The 23,409-nt window shown below is 39.1% G+C and overlaps 1 protein-coding gene across 4 annotated transcripts in view; it reads right to left on the bottom strand.

Moving 5' to 3' along the window:
• Nucleotides 1-2,719: 2,719 nt before the first annotated feature.
• si:ch211-236d3.4 (protein FAM107B) overlaps nt 2,720-23,409 on the bottom strand; it is a 28,076-nt gene continuing 7,386 nt past the window's right edge. The window contains exons 1-5 of one of the 4 annotated variants that reach the window (XM_062986770.1): nt 23,308-23,389; nt 21,810-21,867; nt 12,038-12,269; nt 5,565-5,715; nt 2,720-5,206 (exon numbers count right to left, since the gene is read on the bottom strand). In XM_062986770.1, the coding sequence (XP_062842840.1) occupies nt 5,096-5,206; nt 5,565-5,715; nt 12,038-12,269; nt 21,810-21,855 (540 nt within the window). In that variant the 5' untranslated portion in view covers nt 21,856-21,867; nt 23,308-23,389 and the 3' untranslated portion in view covers nt 2,720-5,095. Of the gene's footprint in view, nt 5,207-5,564; nt 5,716-12,037; nt 12,270-19,603; nt 19,878-21,809; nt 21,911-23,307; nt 23,390-23,409 lie in introns of those variants that run through there. The other 3 variants (XM_062986768.1, XM_062986766.1, XM_062986769.1) reach the window with 3 other exon arrangements.

Genomic DNA, 23,409 nt, shown 5'->3' with positions numbered 1-23,409 from the left:
TTTAAATTAATTTAATCCACGTTTACAGTTTTATTTAAACATCACATTTAAACATTAAAACATTTCAATGTTTGCGTCAGCGTATTTATTAGACATAAAGTCAATAATTGGTAAAAATGTCCATGTAAAGAAAGAATAGAACCACACAAAGATTGAAACAGCTTTCTCTGACATCTACCCCAATGATCCCCCCATTAAAAAATAATAGTAATAATAAATAAATAAATAAATATAAATAGAATTGTCATCATTTTCTATGTAAGCACATTTTCATTAATATGTATTTATTTTTAAGTTCAAGCCTACATTCTATTTAATAGTTTTTTTTATTATTCATTTCATTATTTGTTCCATTTTAATGCTCCTAAGTTTTTTTCTGCATCTAACGTCTAATAGAAAAAATATTATTTATTTATTTTAATCTTTAAATACTTATTTATGCACAGCGCTGCAAAATGTTACTTCACAGAAAAAAAAACCTTTGAGTTTTGTTGGTCTGTGTGGTGACCCACGAGCTGTGAGCTTATACCCAATACACAGGCCAACAACAGTCATGCATTTTGGGTATTGTAGTTTTTCTGAATTCTTTCTTATTTTCTTAGTTTAATGTTTAATAAAATGTGTTTAAATTCATTAAATAACAATCCTGGTAAGACTTTATCACTCTTAAATAAGAGAATACTACTTTTAATTGCAATAAATGTTTACTATTTAAGTATTTAACAGTTAGGATTTCAGTATATAATTTATATATATTATATAACTCTATTTTTAAGTTATCTTTAATGTATAATGTTTAATGTATACATTTACTGTCAGTAACATTCTACCAAAACAAATGTAACAGGTGATTGTATTACCTGCTTGACTGATATCAGCAATAAGTATTAAGACCAGCAGAGATGCAGCCAACAAACTCCGTCGTGCCATCTCTTCCTCCTGGAGTCCTGCTATACAGACTGACCAAGGTTTAGCACTTTGTAGCATACCTGTGCATCAAACTCCACCCATTTACCACCTGGAGGGGTGTGGCTTTTAGCATACGCCCCTATAGTACACCTGTTACTGAGTTATCCATTTACATACAGTATTTGTGCCACGAGGTCTGATATCGGGGGTTATTCAGTATGATGATTAGGGGATTTTGTTTGCCAGGGTCTCAGAACTCAACAGGTGCTGGATTATTAGTAGTGTGAATTATATTTGAACGGGTGCAGGAATTTGAAGGCTAGTAGTCTCAAATTTCCTCAAGGCTACCTAACCACAATCCAAGCATTTGAGGGTTAAGCGGCTTTCTCATGGGCCCAACAGTTTCAACCTGGCAGTGGCAGGGCTTAAACCAGCAAGCTTTTGATTACTAGTCCAGTATCTTAAACGCTGGGCTTCCACGACCCTCCTTTACCCTTTCACTATGCAAGAAAGCTTTGCTACCTTTGTAGAAAGTATGAATTAGCACATCAGGATAAGGAAAGTTGTAGCTAGCAGCATCTTTCCCTTTGTACATCTCATACCTGAGCTCTATCCTGATATCTCTGAGGGTTGTTTTACCGGTGCCGGTTCAGCTCTGCTACTTCATCCCTGCCACCATTCAGTTCAGGTTCACTGCCGTCCCCCCTTGAACAATTCTGCCCTTGTTTACTGGAGCATGACAGATCGGATCCCGCCGATTTATCAGGATTATAAAGATTGGCGCTGGATAGAGTTATTCTGTGCACAAAGGGTCTTGTGATTTGGAGGTGTAGTGTTACCTCCGCCTCTAATTAAGGAGCCATCGAGAAGCAGGAGAAAAAGATGGATACGTTTAATGGGTGAGGAGTCAGGAGAATGAAACCCACAGTGATAACCCTGCACTGGGATCTCTGGTGGGCTGGATGTGTGTGTCTGGCTGGTTCATGCCAGCTGTAACACTTTCGCCGGTGTATGTTTGCAATGACGGGTGAGATTAGTGCCACTGTCCATTATTCTCTACAGTTTCACTTTGGAGGAAGCTGTGATTATTGAATTAAGGTCTGGATGTCTAGACGTTTTGTTTTGACGCTCTGTCTCTTTTCTTTATGCTATTAAAGCTGTTGACATAATTTTAAATTGTGGTCGTAACTTCTATATACAAACAAAATGATCAAATACCCCAATCTGATAAAGTGCATTCATTTAATCTTTAATATTGATTCGTGTAGTGAATACATTACGAGATATCTGAAAGAGTTGTGTAGTATCTGATACCAGGACATTACCAGCAGGTCCATTAACATCTGTAGGCTGTAAGGTAAACCTTCCTACAGTGCTTGGGCCATTAATTTGCTCTCATGTCCAGTTTCAATGCCTGTGTGCCCATCATAGGTTTGCATTTATAGTTTTCATTATTCCTTCATTATTTTATTATTCAACTGTAGTTAAATATTTTATTATTAGTAGTATTATTACAATACATATATTAATATTTCAGTGTTATGCTCTGTGCAGTGTGATTCCAAAAGGCAGTGGCATATCAGCTGGACAAATATTGGACTACCCATTGTAAGGTAAACCTCACCACTGCCAGGTTCTCACTGTTGGGCCCCTACATGGCAATTTTTATTTACTGACACAGCTGTAGATATGCTTAGATAGCTTAGATATGATTAGTTATAAAAATCTATCAGTGTTATTATAACAGTGTTGATGCGATTATATTACAAATGATAAAAATAATTTCCAATAAACTAACAGCACTCCAGCATTTTAGTTTTAGTCCCAGTTTTTATTATATAAAGTAGTAATACTTATTTTACACAGGGGTTCAGTCTATGTGCCTCTTGTTTCTAACAATCAGTCTGTCATGATTTAAACGTACTGTACATGAGTTATGGAACTAAAAAATACTACAAAAAAAGTAAGAGCAGAGTGTTAGTGCATCAAAACAGTATTAAACAATACAGAACTATTGATAATTTAATATTGATGGTTAATTATTGGCTTTACTGATCATCAAAGCCATATATGAACATCCAAACACTTTTGTGTGCTTAAATAAATGAAGTATTTTACGTTTAACAGTAGAACTTTTCTCATCATGCTGTTATATTTGATACAGTATTAACACACGTCTGACACCGACAAGCTGACGCTCAGAACACTTTGCGCCATATTGATTGTAATGCAGTAACAGTCAGGCGGTCCAGTCCGCCCTCATAAGCTCTCACAAAGGCACAGGAAAGATTTAGAACTATCATACAACACACATTCAAACCTGTCTGTCAAAAAAGTGAGTTTTACTGCTTCAGTCAAGTATCAAAGTATTAAGGCGATTTCCACTTTTCTTGTGGTGAGACCTTAAAATTGGTATGAATTTTGTGAAGGGAAAAAAATGGTTCAACACCGTACAGCAGGGGTGTCCAAACTCAGGCCCATTTGTGAGCCGTTACTGTTTATTTCAGAAATAAAATTCAAAGTTGTGCTGCTATTGAGCAGGTTGATCTCTGGGTGTCGCTATTGCATAAAACAAATCTAAAACCTCCCCGTCTTCTTTCCCCGACTCGAAACATTAACGTTACACCTACATTAATGTTCCAGAGTTTTTGAATAAACACGGCGGCTCAGGAGAAATGAAAACTAGATGGTGAACGCAGATGAATATTTTTTCACTTAGTTCAGAGGGAAGTGGGTACGTTTCATTTAAAGAAGCATAATAATCTTCCCATTCGGATTATAAACTGGTGAGTGAAATCAGCAAAATCTTAGTTTACACAACACTGTTTAAGATAGATCTTTATGCAATCAAATTAAAAGGAAGTGGAGTTGTTAGTAATCAGGTAGGTCTGCTATATTTTCTTGTTTTATTACAGAAGAGTCTGTGGTCCTGTGTTTGCATTTTTTACGCCATCTGGCCACCAACAAGAAAAGTTTGGACACCCCTGCTCTATAGCAAAACGTATGTGGACACCCTTTCTAATTATAGGCACAACTTTGTGTATAAAATCCATTATGTTGTGTATTACAATTTCCACTATAACAGGTAAGTCAGGGCTGTTTCCTGTCCCAGCATGACTGTGGCCAGGTTTATAAAAGACGTGGTTTGATGGGTTTGGTGTGAAGGAAACCCAGTGGCATGTACAGAGCCCTGACTAAATGAACACCTGACTGAAACTGGGATGAACTGGAATGTCACCTGTGAGCCAGACATTATATCTCGTATCAGTGCCTGACTTATGACTGAATAGGCACAAATTCAGACATACGTGTTGGTTGGGGCTTAATGATGAATGCTCATACTTTTGGAATGTGAGTTATAACCAGCTCATTCTTAGGTGTCCACAGTCTTTTGGATAAAGTCTGTGTTTTAAATAAGGGGGTAAATACTTGTTATTTATTATATTTTTTATACAGAGATGTACTGATACGCCAAACTAGGCACATACATTCATTGGTTTAAACTTTGTGCCTATACAGTTATTGACTGTAGCCCACTGGGGTTCATGTGTTGGTCCCTCTAGATTGATAAATGGGATACCGGCAGGTGTCAAAGTGTACAGAGTAAGCAAAAGATGAACCTAATAAATTACCTGCTGCATAAATAGTTCCATTTTTTGTTCTGTGACAAATAATTATGTGAGAAATTCATACTGAATTGGGGATGAATATTTTTATAGCCCTGTATGTTATTTTTACATCTAAAATAATAAATGCATCATTGGTTCCACTTAAAAGTGACTTGTGCTGATTTCTATAACAGAAATACACAGTTTTAACCTTTGATTGCTCATTTGGCGGTTGGGAAACCAGTGATATCTATTAATACTGATTTTATTATATAATGATCTGCAGTTAGAACTTAATTGAAGGCTTTTGCCTTTCTACGAAGGCCTAGACCCAGATATTAACCACCGTCCATGTTTACAACTTCATAATTCAACCAAAAAATCGGTCTCAAACTATCATCTCCTTTTTGAAAAGGACTGGTGTGTCCATGTTTTCAAAAGTCTCAGAGCTCAGTCTTTTGTCCGTCTTTCATATTTCAGGAGACTCCCAGAGACACTGGTTTTGTCCCAACAGGATCGTATTTGTATGAGACAGAAACAGACACAAGGGCGAAGAAAAATCAAGCCAGTTCTCCTCTCTACACTTCTTTCTCGCCGGTGCTCATGAGCGACGTTCTCCGTAGGTTCTCCTTGACCTTGATGAACTCCGGGGCGCTGTGAGAAAGCTCCTCCTGATGCTCCTGCTCCAGCTGTAAACACATAACAGGATGTTTTATTGCTCTCTAAATATTTAATTATCAACTATACAGAGCCCTTTCATCAGTTGAACACTAGCTCTGAATTCCTGATTTTTGCATGCCCAGGACGGTGTGGAAATATATTTCCCTTGTGAAAAAAACATGAACATACATCATCATAAGAGTGAAGGCTGATTTATTACAGTGTAGCTTCTTTTTGTCCCTCGCAGGGTTGCAAATCAACCCTGTTCAAACGTTACGTCCATAACCCAAACAGTGCATGTGATAATACTGACTGTATACATAATTAATAACCTGTAACTGTAACCTCAGCATGGATAATATTCTATAAAACATATATTGATCGCACCTCCTCCAGCTGTTTGTGTCTCTTGAGGAGTTCCTGCTCCAGAGGTGAGATCTTTTTTCTGGCCTCCTCCTCCTCTTTCTTTTGCTTGATCATCTGATCTCTTTTCCTCCGCTCTAACACACGCTGGAGCTCTGGTTTACTCTCCACACCCCTTCAGAAACACAATTAGAGTTTGCTGGTAATGCAGAGTAAATGTGTCTATATATATACATTGATGTACTAAAATAAATGCCCCCATTCTGAAAGCTTGCTATGCCTGGCCATGCCTTGCCTACTGACCGAGGAGAGCCGCAGACTATCACACAACCCCCTCCAACGTGCACATAGTCGGAAACTGTCTGTTTCTTTCACCTGCTATAAATGGGATCTCACAAAAACCAGTATCGCCTACAGAGAGTCACGTACCACCATCCGATTTGATCTCTTCCTCCCCTCAGACAATTTTGCCTGCATGGACACCCAGCCAGTCAATAGCACAGCTAAGAATTGAAATCAAAACCCTAACATCTCAGAGGAGGTGGTGTAAGACATTACGCCGCTGCTCCAATCGAGCGCCCTACCAAATGCATTATTGATTAGGGTTGCCAGATTTTATCTGCGGCAAAATGCAGCCAGTGGCTTCAGTCAACATTTCTCCCAAATAAATAACATATCCAGTTAAGTAGTGTAACACTTCTCATTGATATGTCTGTCATACCAAGTTACCAAGTATGTATTTAATTCTCGGAAAGGTCTTTATTTTGATATAATATGGCTAATTTTAATGAAGGGGGCTATAACAACAATTGAAATATTAAGGGAGCTATGTCTTCTACACCCCTGTGCTTCTGACTCTATGGTGGTTGTTAAAAAACTAGTACTGGACTAGTAATAGTAAGGTTGCCAGTTCAAGCCCCACTATCACCAAGTTGGTTCCTTGGTTAGTCCCATTGTTGGGCCCTTGAGCAAGGCCCTTAAACCTGAATTGCTCAAATTGTATTCAGTAATAATTGTAAGTCGCTTTGGATAAAAGCGTCTGATAAACGCTGCAAATGTAAATGTTAAAGTGAATATATAAAATACAAAATATAATGGACCAATCTGTAGTTTTTCCAGCAGATGGCAGTATTGTAATGCTCTATAAAAGTCCGGTACTGACACCATTAGCAAAGACGAAACGTTTCTGAATCACTAATGCCAAGTTCACACTACACGACTTTCCAAGTCGTCAGGTCGGTGTATATTTCACACTACACGACTGATCGGCGATAGGGGGTTTCACACTACACCATCCATCACCAACTGGAATCACAGGCGAGCTTCTCTGGTCTCCGTTTTTTTCTTTCTTTCTTTTTTTTTTTTCTTTTACAAAAACACATGTGAGAAGTGACGAGAAGTTTAATGATACCACGTCCAAAAAAATGAACGTCAACAAGTAGCGAGAGATCAAAGGGTTTGTGCGTTGATGTGCAGCGTAATATCAAGGAGGAAAAATAAATGAATCTGAGTGGATTTGGCAACACGAACAGTATATGGCTTGTTCTGTAGTAAGTTTTGCAATGCAGCGTGGGTATTATGTTTTGTAGAGGACGATCAAATCAGAAATACTGTAAAACGTGTGTGTGCCGGTGTATCCTGATATAAACTATATTAATTAAGCCCCTGTCCCCTGTCCTCTCCTGCATTTCCCCTCACGCTGTATCCTGTGTTCTCATTGGCTGTTCGACATGTCACTCATTCCCAGTTGCCCGTCTGAGATTCCCAGTTGCCCGAGCGCTCGGCGAGCCGGTCGGGTCGAGTTGTTGGATAGTTCACACTTAGCGACTGAGAGCCGAGTTTTGATCGCCGAGCAAACGCTGAGTTGCTCCCGACCCGGAAAATCAATCGCCGACCAGTCGCCGAGCGAAAATCAGGGCAAAAATCGTGTAGTGTGAACTAGGCATAAGATTAATATATAAATACTATAAAAGTCTATAAAGATATGGTTTTACCATAAAGATATGGTATTTGGTGTAAAGTAGCTCCAGTGGACCGACCTCAACCCTATTAAACACATCTGTAATGAATTAAAACGTTGAATGTAAGCCAGACCTTCTGGATTAGCATGACTGCCTGACCTTACTAATGTTATTTGACTAGATAGGCACTAATTCCACCAAACACACTGCAAATTATTAAAATATATATATATAATAAGTTACACTACAATAAGAACAGAAATCTATGTACTTTACACACTAGAGGAACTCAAATCTATTTGTGTCTGTCCTTCTACATAGACTTTGATTAGACTACATTTTCCATAGATATTAACATGATAAAAATAAATATTCAGCTATTACAGACACACTTCTTCTTGGAAAGCACTATTTTTTCACTATTATATGAAAAAAAGTGATATTTGATGCGGAAACTTGTATCACATGCATCAATCCTGGATTAATTCTGTCTAACTGCATGTGATGACTCCATGTGGTTCACATCACCTCAGGAAACAATCCCCATCCGAGGCTCACGGCGAGGACCAGGTGGTCCGTTATTTATCTGTTAGAATCATCACTTTCTAACACAAAACACTTTCACTCGTAATTAGCGATAGCTCGTGCAATCTGATAGCTCTGACGACATCAAAACGCATCGACGGTCTCGTCAAACCCAGACGTTCATCAGACAGGGTTGCTGCCGAGCGCACACTCCCTCGCCGAGCGCTAATTAAATTAGGTGTGAGCCTGGTTCCTCTGCAGGGAGGTGGCATCACGGGTGCTGAGAGAGTGGGAAAGCGGTTCGACTAATTAGCATCCCGGCTAATTTATATTGTGTCCATCAAACCAAGGAGACACGAAAACAACAACAACAAATAAATAGAGAAGGGAGTAATGAGGCGGGTCAGAGACGCAGCCACCTCCAGACTGACTCCATCGACTTTGTGTTTATAGCAGAGACAATCACACCCACAAATCGATGCTAACTTCTTTCGACAGTAATAGGAAAACAGGTTTATATCAGGTTATATATATTATTTTTTTAAGCTAGACCTACCATACTGAACACTGGTTATACAAATATCAACTGTATTAATCTGTTGCTTTGTATACTTGTATCCTTGTACCTTATTCATTAATCAAACTTTTTAGCACTGCAATGGCAGTAGTGTGTGTTCTTCTGGTATGGGTTTATCAGGTGCCCCACCCTATTATAGAGACTAGATCTAGTTTCTTCTGTTTATGCACATTGTATGCTTATCTTTCTGTAGTCTTTTATTAGTTGACACTTTCTAATCATTTTGGTAAGAGCACTTTTTTTCACCCAATATTGACACTTGGGTGTTCAAAATTCCAACAACACTAATGCACCTGCTGTACCTATAACAGAACAACATACACTACCATGTCATCATTACGTTAGTGACATTTCGGCGGACACCCCATGTACCTCAGTTATCAACTTATCAACTGACAAATAGTCCAAGCAAGTTCAATTGACACACAAATGCAACTTCTTCAGTGTTTTGTCAAGTCTGTACAATTTAAAGATGTGAAAAGTATCATAGCTTATTAACAGAGGATTTGATCAGTGGCTGTGCCAATTCTTTTTCCACTTAGACCACAGACTCTATCCCATATCTGCTATCTCTCTCTATTCGGAGTGCCCTCGCCGTCTTCTCCTAGGTCTTCCGGGGCCAAAACAACCACAGGGTGCCAGCCATACCCAAGCAGATACCTGCCTAATGGCAGCCAGGGCTCAGTGCCAGCTTGGTATTATCTGTCTTTGCTTCTTGCAGCATAGAAATAGACCTCCACACACCTCCACACACCTCCACACATTATCTCCTCCATTATGACTCTCACTGATGCTTGCTTTAATGTCAGTGCACTGATAAAACTAAAAAGAACAAGAACTCTCGCTTTTCGCCTCAAACTGCTCCTTCTCGGCTGAAAATGGCACCTGAGGAATGCAAATAAGACCCCAGAGACGCATGTGGTAGCCGAGTGGGGTTCCAGAGACGCGACAAAAGCATCACTGGACCGTTTTAGATAACAGCTTCTGTCCCTGATGCATTAGCATAAAACAGTGGGAAAGAGGCAGCTGAACAGAACTACTGTGCTTCCAAGTACTCTCGTAGCTCTGGCTGATTTAAAGTGCAGCGATGAGGCAGAACGGCGGGATAAAGGCGCCTCTGTTGGCCCGCTCCGAGGCCCTTTAGTTGTCCCCGTCCCAGCACAGAGGACGAGTGTTTTGTAAATGTGCTAACTGCTGTCAAAGGCTTGGAAGGGGGTAGGTGTCGTAGCTTGATGTTCCCAGGCGACTGTGAAACTCTGTTTGAGAATGCTTATTCAGAAGGAAAAAATGCATAAAAGAAAACAAAACAAGTCTTCCAGACGTGCAGTTTCCATCTTTAACCTTTTACATTCCATTTTTTATTATAAGGTAATCACTATTTAGTTGTATGCAAAAGTTTGGACACCCTTGGCTAACCACATGCTGTCAATTATCTACTTAAAATAAAGTTTATTAGACACATTTTAATACAGTTACAACCCTATTACCAAAGAAGTTGGGACAGTAGGGAGAACGGTATAAAGACAGGATGTGCATTCAACTTCATTGTTTTTTTGTATATACATTCACAGAGCACTTTATTAGGTACATCTATCTGGTACAAACAGTCATTACTTGTTATATTACTGACTGTAGCACTTTGATAGGTATGGGGGGGGGGGTGACAGAGTATGCACTCTTAATAAAGAGGTCAGTGAGTTCAAAAAGTATTGAAAAATCCTGTATAATCCACTCAATAATTTGGAGGGGTGTCCACATATTTTAGCCATATAGTGACATTCTAGCAAGTGTAAATCTGTATGTACAGTGTATCACAAAAGTGAGTACACCCCTCACATTTCTGCAAATATTTCATTATATCTTTTCATGGGACAACACTATAGACATGAAACTTGGATATAACTTAGAGTAGTCAGTGTACAACTTGTATAGCAGTGTAGATTTACTGTCTTCTGAAAATAACTCAACACACAGCCATTAATGTCTAAATAGCTGGCAACATAAGTGAGTACACCCCACAGTGAACATGTCCAAATTGTGCCCAAATGTGTCGTTGTCCCTCCCTGGTGTCATGTGTCAAGGTCCCAGGTGTAAATGGGGAGCAGGGCTGTTAAATTTGGTGTTTTGGGTACAATTCTCTCATACTGGCCACTGGATATTCAACATGGCACCTCATGGCAAAGAACTCTCTGAGGATGTGAGAAATAGAATTGTTGCTCTCCACAAAGATGGCCTGGGCTATAAGAAGATTGCTAACACCCTGAAACTGAGCTACAGCATGGTGGCCAAGGTCATACAGCGGTTTTCCAGGACAGGTTCCACTCGGAACAGGCTTCGCCAGGGTCGACCAAAGAAGTTGAGTCCACGTGTTCGGCGTCGTATCCAGAGGTTGGCTTTAAAAAATAGACACATGAGTGCTGCCAGCATTGCTGCAGAGGTTGAAGACGTGGGAGGTCAGCCTGTCAGTGCTCAGACCATACGCCGCACACTGCATCAACTCGGTCTGCATGGTCGTCATCCCAGAAGGAAGCTGACGCACAAGAAAGCCAGCAAACAGTTTGCTGAAGACAAGCAGTCCAAGAACATGGATTACTGGAATGCCCTGTGGTCTGACGAGACCAAGATAAACTTGTTTGGCTCAGATGGTGTCCAGCATGTGTGGCGGCGCCCTGGTGAGAAGTACCAAGACAACTGTATCTTGCCTACAGTCAAGCATGGTGGTGGTAGCATCATGGTCTTGGGCTGCATGAGTGTTGCTGGCACTGGGGAGCTGCAGTTCATTGAGGGAAACATGAATTCCAACATGTACTGTGACATTCTGAAACAGAGCATGATCCCCTCCCTTCGAAAACTGGGCCTCATGGCAGTTTTCCAACAGGATAACGACCCCAAACACAACCTCCAAGATGACAACTGCCTTGCTGAGGAAGCTGAAGGTAAAGGTGATGGACTAAACCCAATTGAGCACCTGTGGCGCATCCTCAAGTGGAAGGTGGAGGAGTTCAAGGTGTCTAACATCCACCAGCTCCGTGATGTCATCATGGAGGAGTGGAAGAGGATTCCAGTAGCAACCTGTGCAGCTCTGGTGAATTCCATGCCCAGGAGGGTTAAGGCAGTGCTGGATAATAATGGTGGTCACACAAAATATTGACACTTTGGGCACAATTTGGACATGTTCACTGTGGGGTGTACTCACTTATGTTGCCAGCCATTTAGACATTAATGGCTGTGTGTTGAGTTATTTTCAGAAGACAGTAAATCTACACTGCTATACAAGCTGTACACTGACTACTCTAAGTTATATCCAAGTTTCATGTATATAGTGTTGTCCCATGAAAAGGTATAATGAAATATTTGCAGAAATGTGAGGGGTGTACTCACTTTTGTGATACACTGTATGTGTGTATGTATGTATGTTTAACTCGTCCTCCTACCGTTTTTGGTTCATGAGCAGCTCTCTGTGGAGCTCCTGATGGCTTTTCGAGGCCTTTACTGGATTAATCAGCTTTTTGGGCTTGATGAGATCGTCATCTGATTGTACATAATCAGGCGTGGGGGCGTAGCTGGCTACAGGGAGGATGTTCCTGCGTGGGCATCGGAGCGGGTCACTGCAGGGACTGTCAGGCTGATGAGGCTGTTCCCACTGGATATCCGCATATGCTGATGCTGCAGAAATACAGTTACTTCATTATTCAATTAAGAAACAAGAGTCATTTGTACAAAATATACTTGTATATACAAATATACAAAATATACTAATATATGTTTTACTTTTACATACATTTTACAATCTCAAAGCACACTTGGGTGGTACAGACATGCTTTTTTCTAGCATGGACTTGGCTTTAAGGGGCTGAGGGATGAAATAATAAATTGGAAATTGCCTCTTAGCTGCTGCAACAGCGACACGTATTGTCTACCTGAAGTGCCAGCAAGCATTGGCAGAAGAATACGAAGGGAGTAACATGGTCCGCTGTACATGGCAAGACTTTTTATAAGAATCCACAGTTGGCCGGGTGCACAGATTCCAAAATTAGGAACTAACTTTTGGTTAAGAGACAAAGCCTAGTTAAAGACAGCATCCTAAATGCTATAACACTACAAACCAAGTAAAAGAGAGACAAATACAATTTCAAATACTGTAGTAAGGACGCTTGCTCAAGGGTCCAACAGTGGCAGCCTGAAGGTGGTTGAGCTTGATAAATCTGTGCCTTCACCACCTGTCCTGCCAGCCTGTGTGGGTATGGCAGGTGGGCATGTTCCAACAGTGTAGTTAAAGTGTAATGTATTGGCATCCATCCTTTGTCCATTAAACAGCTGTGTGATTACGGAGACTTAATAAATGAATGAAGATGAAGTTTATGTTCAGATGATGAATCCAGCTCATCATATTCAGCTCTAAATATAGAAATTCTATGGATATGAATTGCTCCATTTCAACCACGGGTGCCCTTATCGACTCGGGTGTGCTGGAGTATAATTCACTTAGGAAGAACCAGAGCGCCACGAAGCACTGCAGACATCTTCACCCTCCAGGAATGGAAGATATTAAAGGTTAAGTGATCCTTAACGGAGTGACAGTGGAAAAAGATCAGGTGTCATATGCTCTGAGGCCAGATCTGAACAATAGAGAGGGTTTTGAGGAGGAACCAGAGACGATCTGGCCTATTCAATATTAAAACAACGGCACAATGGAGTCCAGAGAGCAGCATCTGCAAATCTGAGCCAGGCAGAGGAAAATATGAAGGAAGATGATGGACACAAAGATAATTATGCTCATAAGAACAACACCGCCTGAAATAACTTGTTTAAAAACCATTCTCCAACTCTTCTGATCACCATGGATTATTATGAGGACAGTCATGAGCCAAGCTAAGCTAGGTTATTCTGTCCATAGTTCATATATTTATAAAGTATTAGTATTAAACATGCAGAACATTAGGTAAAATAACCCACTTCTCTGAAACACATGCTATGTTTAGTAAACATTAATTGACCATTCATTAGTTGAGATGTGGAGAAACCAGTCCAAATCTCAACTGTGTTTTCAACTTTTCAGACTACACAGCTGGCTTTGTCTGTCGGGAGGGACGTTGAAGGGATTTTTTTTCATTAGTGCTGCAACTGTGACCTCTGCTGGCTGGTTAAAGGAGAATGTGCAGAGATGGTGAATAAAGGATAGCAGTGCATGACTTTCAAGTGTGATAAATATATATAGTTTATAAATTATGATTCATAGTATAGATTCACGATTTCCTTTAATAAAAATGATTTACTAATCAACAGTTTACTCTAATGGCCAGTTTTGGTGTTCGTATGAGTGCAGGTCAGTGTACGCTGCCATTAAAAATGTTAAATAGTTAAAGGATCTTTTAGTTTATCGACTGTCCTCCTGCAGCAGGATCTATCTCCTCCTATTGATTAGATATCCATGTCATGCAGGGCAGGGGTGGAAAGATCTGAACATCTGAACTGAAAGTTAATATCCTCTGGTTTTATGGCTGTAATGCATTTAGCTGCCTCCAAGTCCATGTGAGTGAATTAACGGGTTCAGTACAGGAAGTCTACTTTCGGAAGGCTGCTTTTTGGAACAGATAAGAGTAATTTCATTTTGCTAAACCTCAAGATCTAAAACTGTTTGTACATAAATCATGTTATTTATTGAATTTTCATTAAGCTTTGTGTCATGGAGTGCTACCTTGATGTTATTTGAATTCTTTATTAATGCTGTTCAGGCTTTGATTGCTGGACCAAACCATGATGCTCCCTCCACCATGCTTTACAGTTGGGATTTTGGTGTGGCTCTGTATGGCTGTTTTTTTGACTATTTTGTTTCACATTCTGCCAAATTGTCCCATAATCATTGTGGGGCATCTTTTACTAGGAATCTGCAGAAATTTGTTTAGTTTTCCTTGTGTTTTTCTAGCAGCTCTGTGGTGCACAGAAACTATTGACCTGGGCTTGGTCCTTGGTCCAATCACTATATATGAGAATGTTTTTTGTTCTCTTTGTGTCCATGTGGGTTTCTTTCTTGCATTCAAGCTTTCTCCCACCTGTGAAACCATGCAAAAGGTGGATTGGATGCTATATTATATCTCTAGGTGTGAGTGAATTGACACAAGGGTGTTGCCCAGTGTTTCTGGGTGGCGTCGAAATCACAACTTTGAACAGGATGAATCGGCTAATGGAAATAAATGTTTAATATAGTGAACATATTGACAGTCATAAGCAAAGCTAGATCAGCAAAATACATTATCTTACACCAGCAATAGCCAAGATATGTTTGGTTGAATGCATGAGCTTTTCTTCTGTCCATAGCTCTTATATTTATGACATTAGCCTTGTAACTCTAAGAAAAACTAAAAAACTCAGGACTTGGTGCAGCTAAATATTTTTATATAGTAAACATATTGATGCAGCAAGTTCTAGAAGAATCTGATAGTTTTTGCTGTAATCCGTGCTCTTTTATCTTTGAATTAAACTTTGCACAGTGGCCAGGAGAAGTAGCAACAGTTGTGCAATTCTTCCAAACACACCTGACAGCTCTATGCTAACATTCTTCACTTAAATTACAATTAAAATGGAAAACGACTTTTCAATGGTGTTAAAATGATCAGTTTAATGGTGAAAGCTGTAATATATTTGCTTTACTGTGACCTAGCATCGTGATTCATTATTCAGCGCAGCTCCATCATTGCCGCCTCATTCGCCGACACTTTAAACACCTTCCACACTTTATTCCTCCTACGATTGTAAACAAACTGTTCTGTTGCTCAGTAGCAACTGCTTGTTGTCATGGCGATGCCCAGAATTATCATTCTCTCCTGGAGGAAGAAAGTTTTGTGCATTGGCATGTAAAGGCTATTTTCCCATAATCCTCTCTGAATGCTGACCATGACCCAAGCACTAGATTTAAAATGGGAGTAAGCCTTTGCGACACCCATCATGTCTATAAGCAAAATTAAAACCCTTGTTTGGTTTGGTTTAGCTAACAAAGATTGACCAGACTGACCAGATGAGACTGGTTACCAGCTAAACCAGTTTGCTTGCCCAGGATTTTTGTAGCAGGGAATTTAAAAGTCACTACAAACAACTTGCATGTCGCACCAAGTGTAGCTACTTGCAAATACTTTAGAGTTTAACTTTATTGAAACACATTCCAAAATACTGGATTTGTTTACTTCTTGACCCCTAAGATGCATTTAGCTTATTGTGTGATAAATCGTACAACATATTTGTTTACAGGCTAGTTAACTTTAGACTAATTATTATATTGTGTAATTAAAACAGTGTGCTTAGTGAGCAAAGAGTTTGCAAACAGTGGGTCAATTATTATAGGGTGTTATTAAAACAAATAAGTGCCAAATTAACTAGAAGATAGCAATATTGATGCTACAACCTTTGATGTTACATCTAAAATAGTTAACACTGAGCTGACCATTTTAATATACTGTACAGTAAAATCCAGTATCCAAGTTGACCAGTAAGCTAGTGGCTAGGCAAACCAATACATTGTTCAATTGAATCCAGGTGCAGTGCTAACTAAGTAGCATTATAGCAACATCGACAAGATTTTGGTTTTGATAGCTAACATTAAGCTGTTTGTTTTTGAATTTGTGTATTTAAAACTAATATATTTATATCTAATTTATTTAAAACTAAACCAGATGTGGTTTTGCTACAAAGCTAAGTTCAATTTCGACCTGATTAGCATTAACTTTTGGTTGATCATTATAACGCGGAAATAAACAAAAGTTTACTAGCATTCTAGCTAACATTTACCTAATATAATATTGTGTAATTAACTAAAATGTCAGTGATTTTTAATAAAGTGACACATTTTCCTACAAAGCCATGCCCCTGACATGTACATGGATCTTCTATGCTGATTGGTTTTATTTTGCCTGGCACTTTATTTGCTTTTTAACCTAAAGCAGCTTATTTCTTGAACAAACATTTTGTTGTCAGCTCCTAGAACTCAAATATCCAACTAAAACTTTATCATCTGCTTCTTAAACACAAAAGTAGCTCAAAGAATAGCAACTAAATTAGTAGACAGTGCAATGCTTTAGCATTTAGCTAGCTAGTTTTGTTCTGTAAACAATAACATGAGGGCTAAAGCTAGTTCTCTGGTTCCTGAATTATCTACATGTATGAAACATGCAACATTGCCCTCTAGTGCACACACTTACAAAATCAGTGAGCTGACAGATTAAAGGAAAAACGAAGTGTTTAAGTAAGGTGTTGGTTTAGGAAAAGCATCACTGCTCATTCACATAGATGTTAAACATTCAGAGAATTGTCTAGAAGAAAAACACTTTACTTCCTCAGTGGTAGAAAAGAATGGTCAAACAACAGCATAATATTTACATCTTATTTATACTTATTAAACCATTTATTTCTCCCCATACCCTGAATGCTAGCAAATATTGATTAGAAAACTGGTCAGAATGTTTTGTAATATATTTAGTGACTTTTTTACACACGGGACAAATTGATCCAAATTGAAAGCAATAAAACGCCATTTAAATGACTTCCCAGCATATCAGAGCCCCTGCACTTCCTTGATGTATCGTGTTAAAGCCTTTGTGACTGTTGTGTTTGCCATCTGTGTTCAGTAATAAACGCTCAGATAAAATAAATTAGACCTTAAATTTTTAGATCTATTATTTATATGATATATGATATATGGTATGTAGCTATGAGGCGTGCTAGCACTGACAGCACTTCCTCAGATAACTATGTAAATATGCAGAGTGCTGTCTATTAGGGTAAATGTGGACCTTGTGCTTCTTTCTGCAAAAGCAAACATTGCACCAATAGAAAATTTAGGAAACAATTGGGGAAGAAGTACTGTTTCAATACAATGAGTGAGCAAACGCTTCTATATCTTCATTGATATATAGCTGAAGTCAGAAGTTTTTATACAAGAATATACAGAAGCAAGTCATGACAGGCTTTAGACTTTAACTGCAATTATCTGAACTAAACTAAAATGGAAAGAACATGAAACAGTGGTCATTTTGCCAAGGTTGGAAAGGAAACCCAAACTGTCACTTTATGCCAGAAGGAAATCTCTTGTTGGACAAAGGTTTCAGGAATCACAGCTATTCCAAAACTAACATGACATACACTTTATTGTCAGAAGAATATCAAATCTGATTGGTTTTATATGTTTTTTTTATATTCCAGCCACACCATTTATATCAAATAAATCATATTCTTTTAAATTTGGGCAACAGTTTGTTGAGGACTATCCCTGTTACAGCACAACCGTGCCACTCTGCACAAAGTGATGTCCAGAAAAACGTGCTTTAACAAATCTGGTGTGTTGAAACTCCAATGGCCTGGACAGAGCCCTGACCTTAACTAAACACCTTTAAGATGAGCTAGAATGTCAATTGTGAGCCAGGCGTGTGAGCCAGGCCTTTGCCGAAAGTTAGGAATGGGTTCAAATTCCTATAGATACACTCCAAACTCTTGTGGAAAGCTTTTCAGCCACAATGCCCATGGATTTGGATTGAGATGTCCAACAAGTTGACCATGTGCTTTTGTTTTGGCCACAGATTGTAGTTGTATTGTTTGATTTTGTATCATCTGTCATGCAGTGTAAGTGTGTTGAGCAGTTTGTGTTTGAGATCTGGAGGATTGCACGACCTCTGTCCACATTCTGTGAAGTTTTGTGTTTACAGAAATAGCTTGTAATGATTAACTGTTCCCCTGATGTTCATAGTGGCCCAAAATCTCACAGGCTACAAATCTCTAACAATCCAACAGCTAATCTCTTACTCACATGTATTCCAGTTTTGCATTTTTTCCATTCTTTTTCACACCTGATTTCACTCCTTTATGTGGAAAACTTCAAGCTGAACAGATTTCTAGGAACATGACCCATAAAGAGGTCGTACAAAATAAATGACCAAGGCCTGTGCACTGGATTTAAGGACTTTAAGATCTAACGTTTCATACAAACAGGTTGTCAAAGTTGTTATAAACTTTCTCTAAGACGTTTTGATTTCTGATCTTTTTTTTGCCGAACATCAGGAAAACACATCATGCCCCTTCAGCTGTTGTCATTTCCTGTTTGTGCACAGAGGAAATTTGTCATTTGCATAATGAGTGTTGTGAATTGCTTCCGATATTGCATCTTAATGGGTGTAATGCTGTGCTTCAGATACAAAAACACATTCATAAATGCACATTAAGTTATTGTGAGATTATTATTTAATCAATATTTAATTATGCCACCACTCTGCTTTTGTCTAATTAACAAAACAAAAATAAATATGATTTATTCATAATATTTATAAGAAAATAGGTTTTTAGGGACACTTAAAAGCTTTATGTAACTTTGTATTTTTAACAAATTATATAACTTATTTTTTGGCATTTAATATATAGGTATTTTTGTATGAAATATTACACCCAAGAGAGGTGAAACTAAAGTGAAAGAGTAAATAAATGTCTAAATATGAAACTATCTATCTAAATGATGCTACTAAGCAAACCTTTATTTATGGCTCACTGAATGTTTTACATCACTATAATTTACTTTTTTTTAATAACCCACCACCATTTCTCTTCTTTAGATTACTGAAAACTGTTTAGTACTATATCATGTTACTTTTGAAGGTTTGTTATAGCCACTTCATAACAAAAAGATTATAACATACAAAACAAAAATAATATACAAAGAAAAAAGTCAGAAAATTCTACAAAAATTCTTAGTAAATGTGTGTAAGACACGTATATTACAATGAATGCAAAGTAAAAATCTGATTATTAACATATCAAAACATCCCTCAGATGCAAAATATGAGGGACTGTGATGTACTAAATCTACACTGACATTAACATCAGTAAACTCTCACAGATCCCACACACACACACACACACACACACACACACACACACACAGTGTTGCTTGCATCCATGCATCCACGTAAATCTGAGCAGTGCACTTGTGTTCCTCTATCTTCCTCTACAGCAGATCATCTTACCTGATTTAACCAGCACATCTCGGGGTCGGCTGGGAGGGCTGTCAGGGTACAAACCGGCTCCTAATCTGTGATCCATGCTTCTGTTTCCTGTGTGTGTGAGAGAGTGTGTGTCTGTGTATGTGGGTGGTACTAACAGAGATTCTACATGTCTAAGTGTGAGTGTGTGTATGTGTGAGTGTAGGAGAGTGTATGTAGGTGTATGGACACTGAGGCTCCACTACACTGAACTGCTCACACTCACACTCACACTCATGTTTCTCTCAGATGTAAACAGTCACATGACTGGCAGGGCATTCCACAGCGCCCAGCCCTCCCTCTGCCTCCAAAACACTCGACCGCACTCTCTTTCCCTCATTCTCTCTCATATTTTATTTACCTCACTTCCTGACTCACTTTTGACTATACTGGTGGGTTTTAGCTCTCTCTCCCTCTCTGTGTCTATGTCTCTTGCCCTTAAATCTCAAGGCAATCAATAGTGTACTAACAGCTTTTTTATAAGTGATGTGCAGTGGAACTCATTATTTAAAATACTGTATGTACACTTACATAAACATGCATGGAACGTGTGTGTGTGTATGTTGTGGAAGTCTTGGGATGTTCTGCAACCGTCCCTATAATTAATTAGGTTAAGTAGAAAGTTCTATCATGTCATTTAACTTTGTAACATTGATTATGATTGACTATATGTACCAACGTCTGTGCTCATATAAATTGGATCAGTACTAGGAACAAGTCTTGTAAGTCTAGGAGCTCTGAACAGCTCTCAGATGGTCAGCAGTGCAACGTCAGGTTCTGAGATCAAGTACCAAGTACATGGAACAGTGGTCTCATGCCATGACTGGAAAGAAAAGCACAAATTGTCACTTTACATTACATTTACATTTACATTTTCAGTATTTAGCAGACGCTTTTATCCAAAGCGACTTACAGTACTGTGACAGTATATTGTCTAAGCAATTAAGGGTTAAGGGCCTTGCTTAAGGGCCCAACAGTGGCAACCTGGAAGTAGTGGGGCTTGAACCAGTGACCTTTTGAGTACTAGTCCAGTACCTTAACCACTAGGCTACAACTGCCCAGCAAGCTCTTGGAAAAAAGGAAAGTTATGGAACCCTTAAAACCAGCAGGGACCGGCAATACACAAGCAGCACCTCAACCACACCTTTGGTGCAGCTTGATTATAACATGGATTTACTTTATAAGAAATTTGTCTGGATGAAGCAGATCTGCTGTTATTTAGATACTGCTGGAATACAGATGATACAGATAATACTGTCCACAGTCAATCAAGCTTCACATTGCTTCATTCTGTCATCGTGATGTTAAGCTTTATTGAATCCCATGTTTGAGCAAATTTTCTCTCAGGATGAAGTAAGAGTTTGAGCTTTAAACACAATCTTGGCAAAGAGACCACTGTTCCATGCCTATATTTACATTTATTTGCATTAAGCAGACACCTTTATCCAAAGTGACTTACAATTGTAGTCAAGTACGGTGCAAGCAACTGACAGTTAAGGGTCTTGCTCAGGGGCATAACTTGGTCATAATGGGGGTCCAGTACCTCAACCCAAAAAGGACACCCATATTAAGTCCAGCAGTGTTGACCTATGTGGTCATGGTGGATAAATGTAATACAGGGGGTGACAGCATATAGAGCAATAGATGGGCAACAGTCAGTAATTGTATACTCATGAAATGTATTTGTAAGGTAGGTGAAGCTTAAGACCCACACAGAAGACAGAATGTTCTGAAAATAAACTATCCATATGGTAACTAGGAACTGAAATTGGTTATCAGATAAGCTTATCAAATCAGTGTGATAATGCATTCAGTAAGTATCTTTGTCTCTCACAATGTATGCAAACTTCTGACCTTACCTGTATCCTCATATCCTCTTACCTCGTACACACACCTCATTTGTTATTTCCTTATACTGGGACACTTGATTAAATGTTATTGCTAATGTTAATGTAATGCAGGGGACCAAGAAGCACTTGACTATTTGTGCTAAGAACCCTTTATACAATCTTGCTGAAGGAAGCATGGCAAAGGCCGAGGAAGTGTTTATTAGTAAAGCAGGGTGTGTGAAGAGGCAAGGTCAACAATACTGATCTGTGGTGTTATAAAGAGCATCGTGGATCAGTGGGCTTGGTGTGCACCAGAGCGCAGAGCTGGCATTGTTCAGTAAGAAACACGAGCGCTGACTTACCCTCGCCATTCACACTTCTTCCGCTTTTCACACTCTGCTGGCCCATGGAATACCCTTTCTGTCGGAGAGACACCGAGAAAAACTTCTGGTTAGGTCCCAGTCTTTAATAAGAACACAGTGTTATTGATGTGAAGCACAGACATATAGCACTGCTACACTGTTAATAAATGGATGGATAGATAGATAGATAGATAGATAGATAGATAGATAGATAGATAGATAGACAGATAGATAGATAGACAGATAGATAGATAGACAGATAGATAGACATATGCTTTAAGGTCTCAGCAGCTTGTTACATACATCAAAAGTAATAGTACACACCACAAAGATTCACAGTAGATAAATTATTTACAATTATATCTCATATTGTCATAATTACACGTGTGTAATTTGATACAATCTGCTTGATATACAGCCCGAATTTCCTCCTCTTAATAGCTGCAGGCTTCCTGATCAAATCTCTGCAGTATTTTTTCTCAGGAATTAAAGGTCCCACTTGTACACTTCAATTCCATTACGTGTTACATAACAGCCCTTTAATAGGACATCACTGCCCCCGCTGTACTGTCCTTTCACAAGACTTTAATCCTCCATTTGTAATGAAAAGATTACATGATGTCAGGGCACTGCATGGTATCACGTCCTGATTTTAAGGTTAAGGGACCCTCAGGTGACGTGTAGAACGGCAATTCAGTCATCAGTCAATTGGTGATGAGTTCATGTAGTCACAAGTAGTCATCGGTGTGCTGTATTTGTGATCCTATTTAAATTATTAGCCTAGGTGGAGATCTACCTCACTGTAAGGAGTTGGTGGAGGAGTGCAGTGGCTGAACAGAAAGGACAACAACTGATACACTTTACAGTTTGTGCTCTAGAACTTCCCATAAATATTTCATAATGTTAATTAAGTCATAGACAGGCTGTCCTAACGTATACTGTCTTGACAACTTATATGACATGCTGGTTAGTAGCTTAATTTTCTCCCAATCAAGTCTTATCCAATCACCCCATTGCATTATGCTTCCTCTCTACTGATGTTGACCTCCACACCGCCCCCTCCGACTCGTGTGCAGTAGCCGACTGCATCTTTTCATCTGCACTAACGAGTTAATATGTGGATCAGCTTTGAGGACGGAGAGTCACACCCTGATGACATTATCCCCTGTCTCTGTGCAGGCACCATCAATCAGCCAGCAGAGGTCGTAATTGCAACAGTTATGAGGAATTCCCCCTGCACCCTCCGTGCAAACGAGCCAATCATTGTTTGTGTAGGTGCCCAACCAGCCGGTAGCAAAGCCGAGATTCGAACCGACGTGTTTGAAATGTCAGTTCTGGTGTGCTGGTTAATAGCTAAATTGTGGTAGTTAGCATTAATTGTATTACTAATGTCATCCATGATGGCTTTTTCTCTTATGACAGTCACATGACTTATGTTCCCAGTGCAGGTATTTATCAAGACAGCTGTCATATATATAACACTATTATAATACTTTACCTCAATTGTTATAACCAGTCATGACATATTGACATTATATAATATCTGACATTGCAGAGCTATGATACTCTTATGTCATTCTCTGACTGCAGGTTTGATTCC

Source organism: Trichomycterus rosablanca, chromosome 24 (assembly GCF_030014385.1).
Source record: "Trichomycterus rosablanca isolate fTriRos1 chromosome 24, fTriRos1.hap1, whole genome shotgun sequence".
Lineage (NCBI taxonomy): Eukaryota > Metazoa > Chordata > Actinopteri > Siluriformes > Trichomycteridae > Trichomycterus > Trichomycterus rosablanca.
The sequence above is the reverse complement of the archived record's forward strand: the minus strand, read 5'-3'. Positions and strand labels throughout refer to the sequence as shown.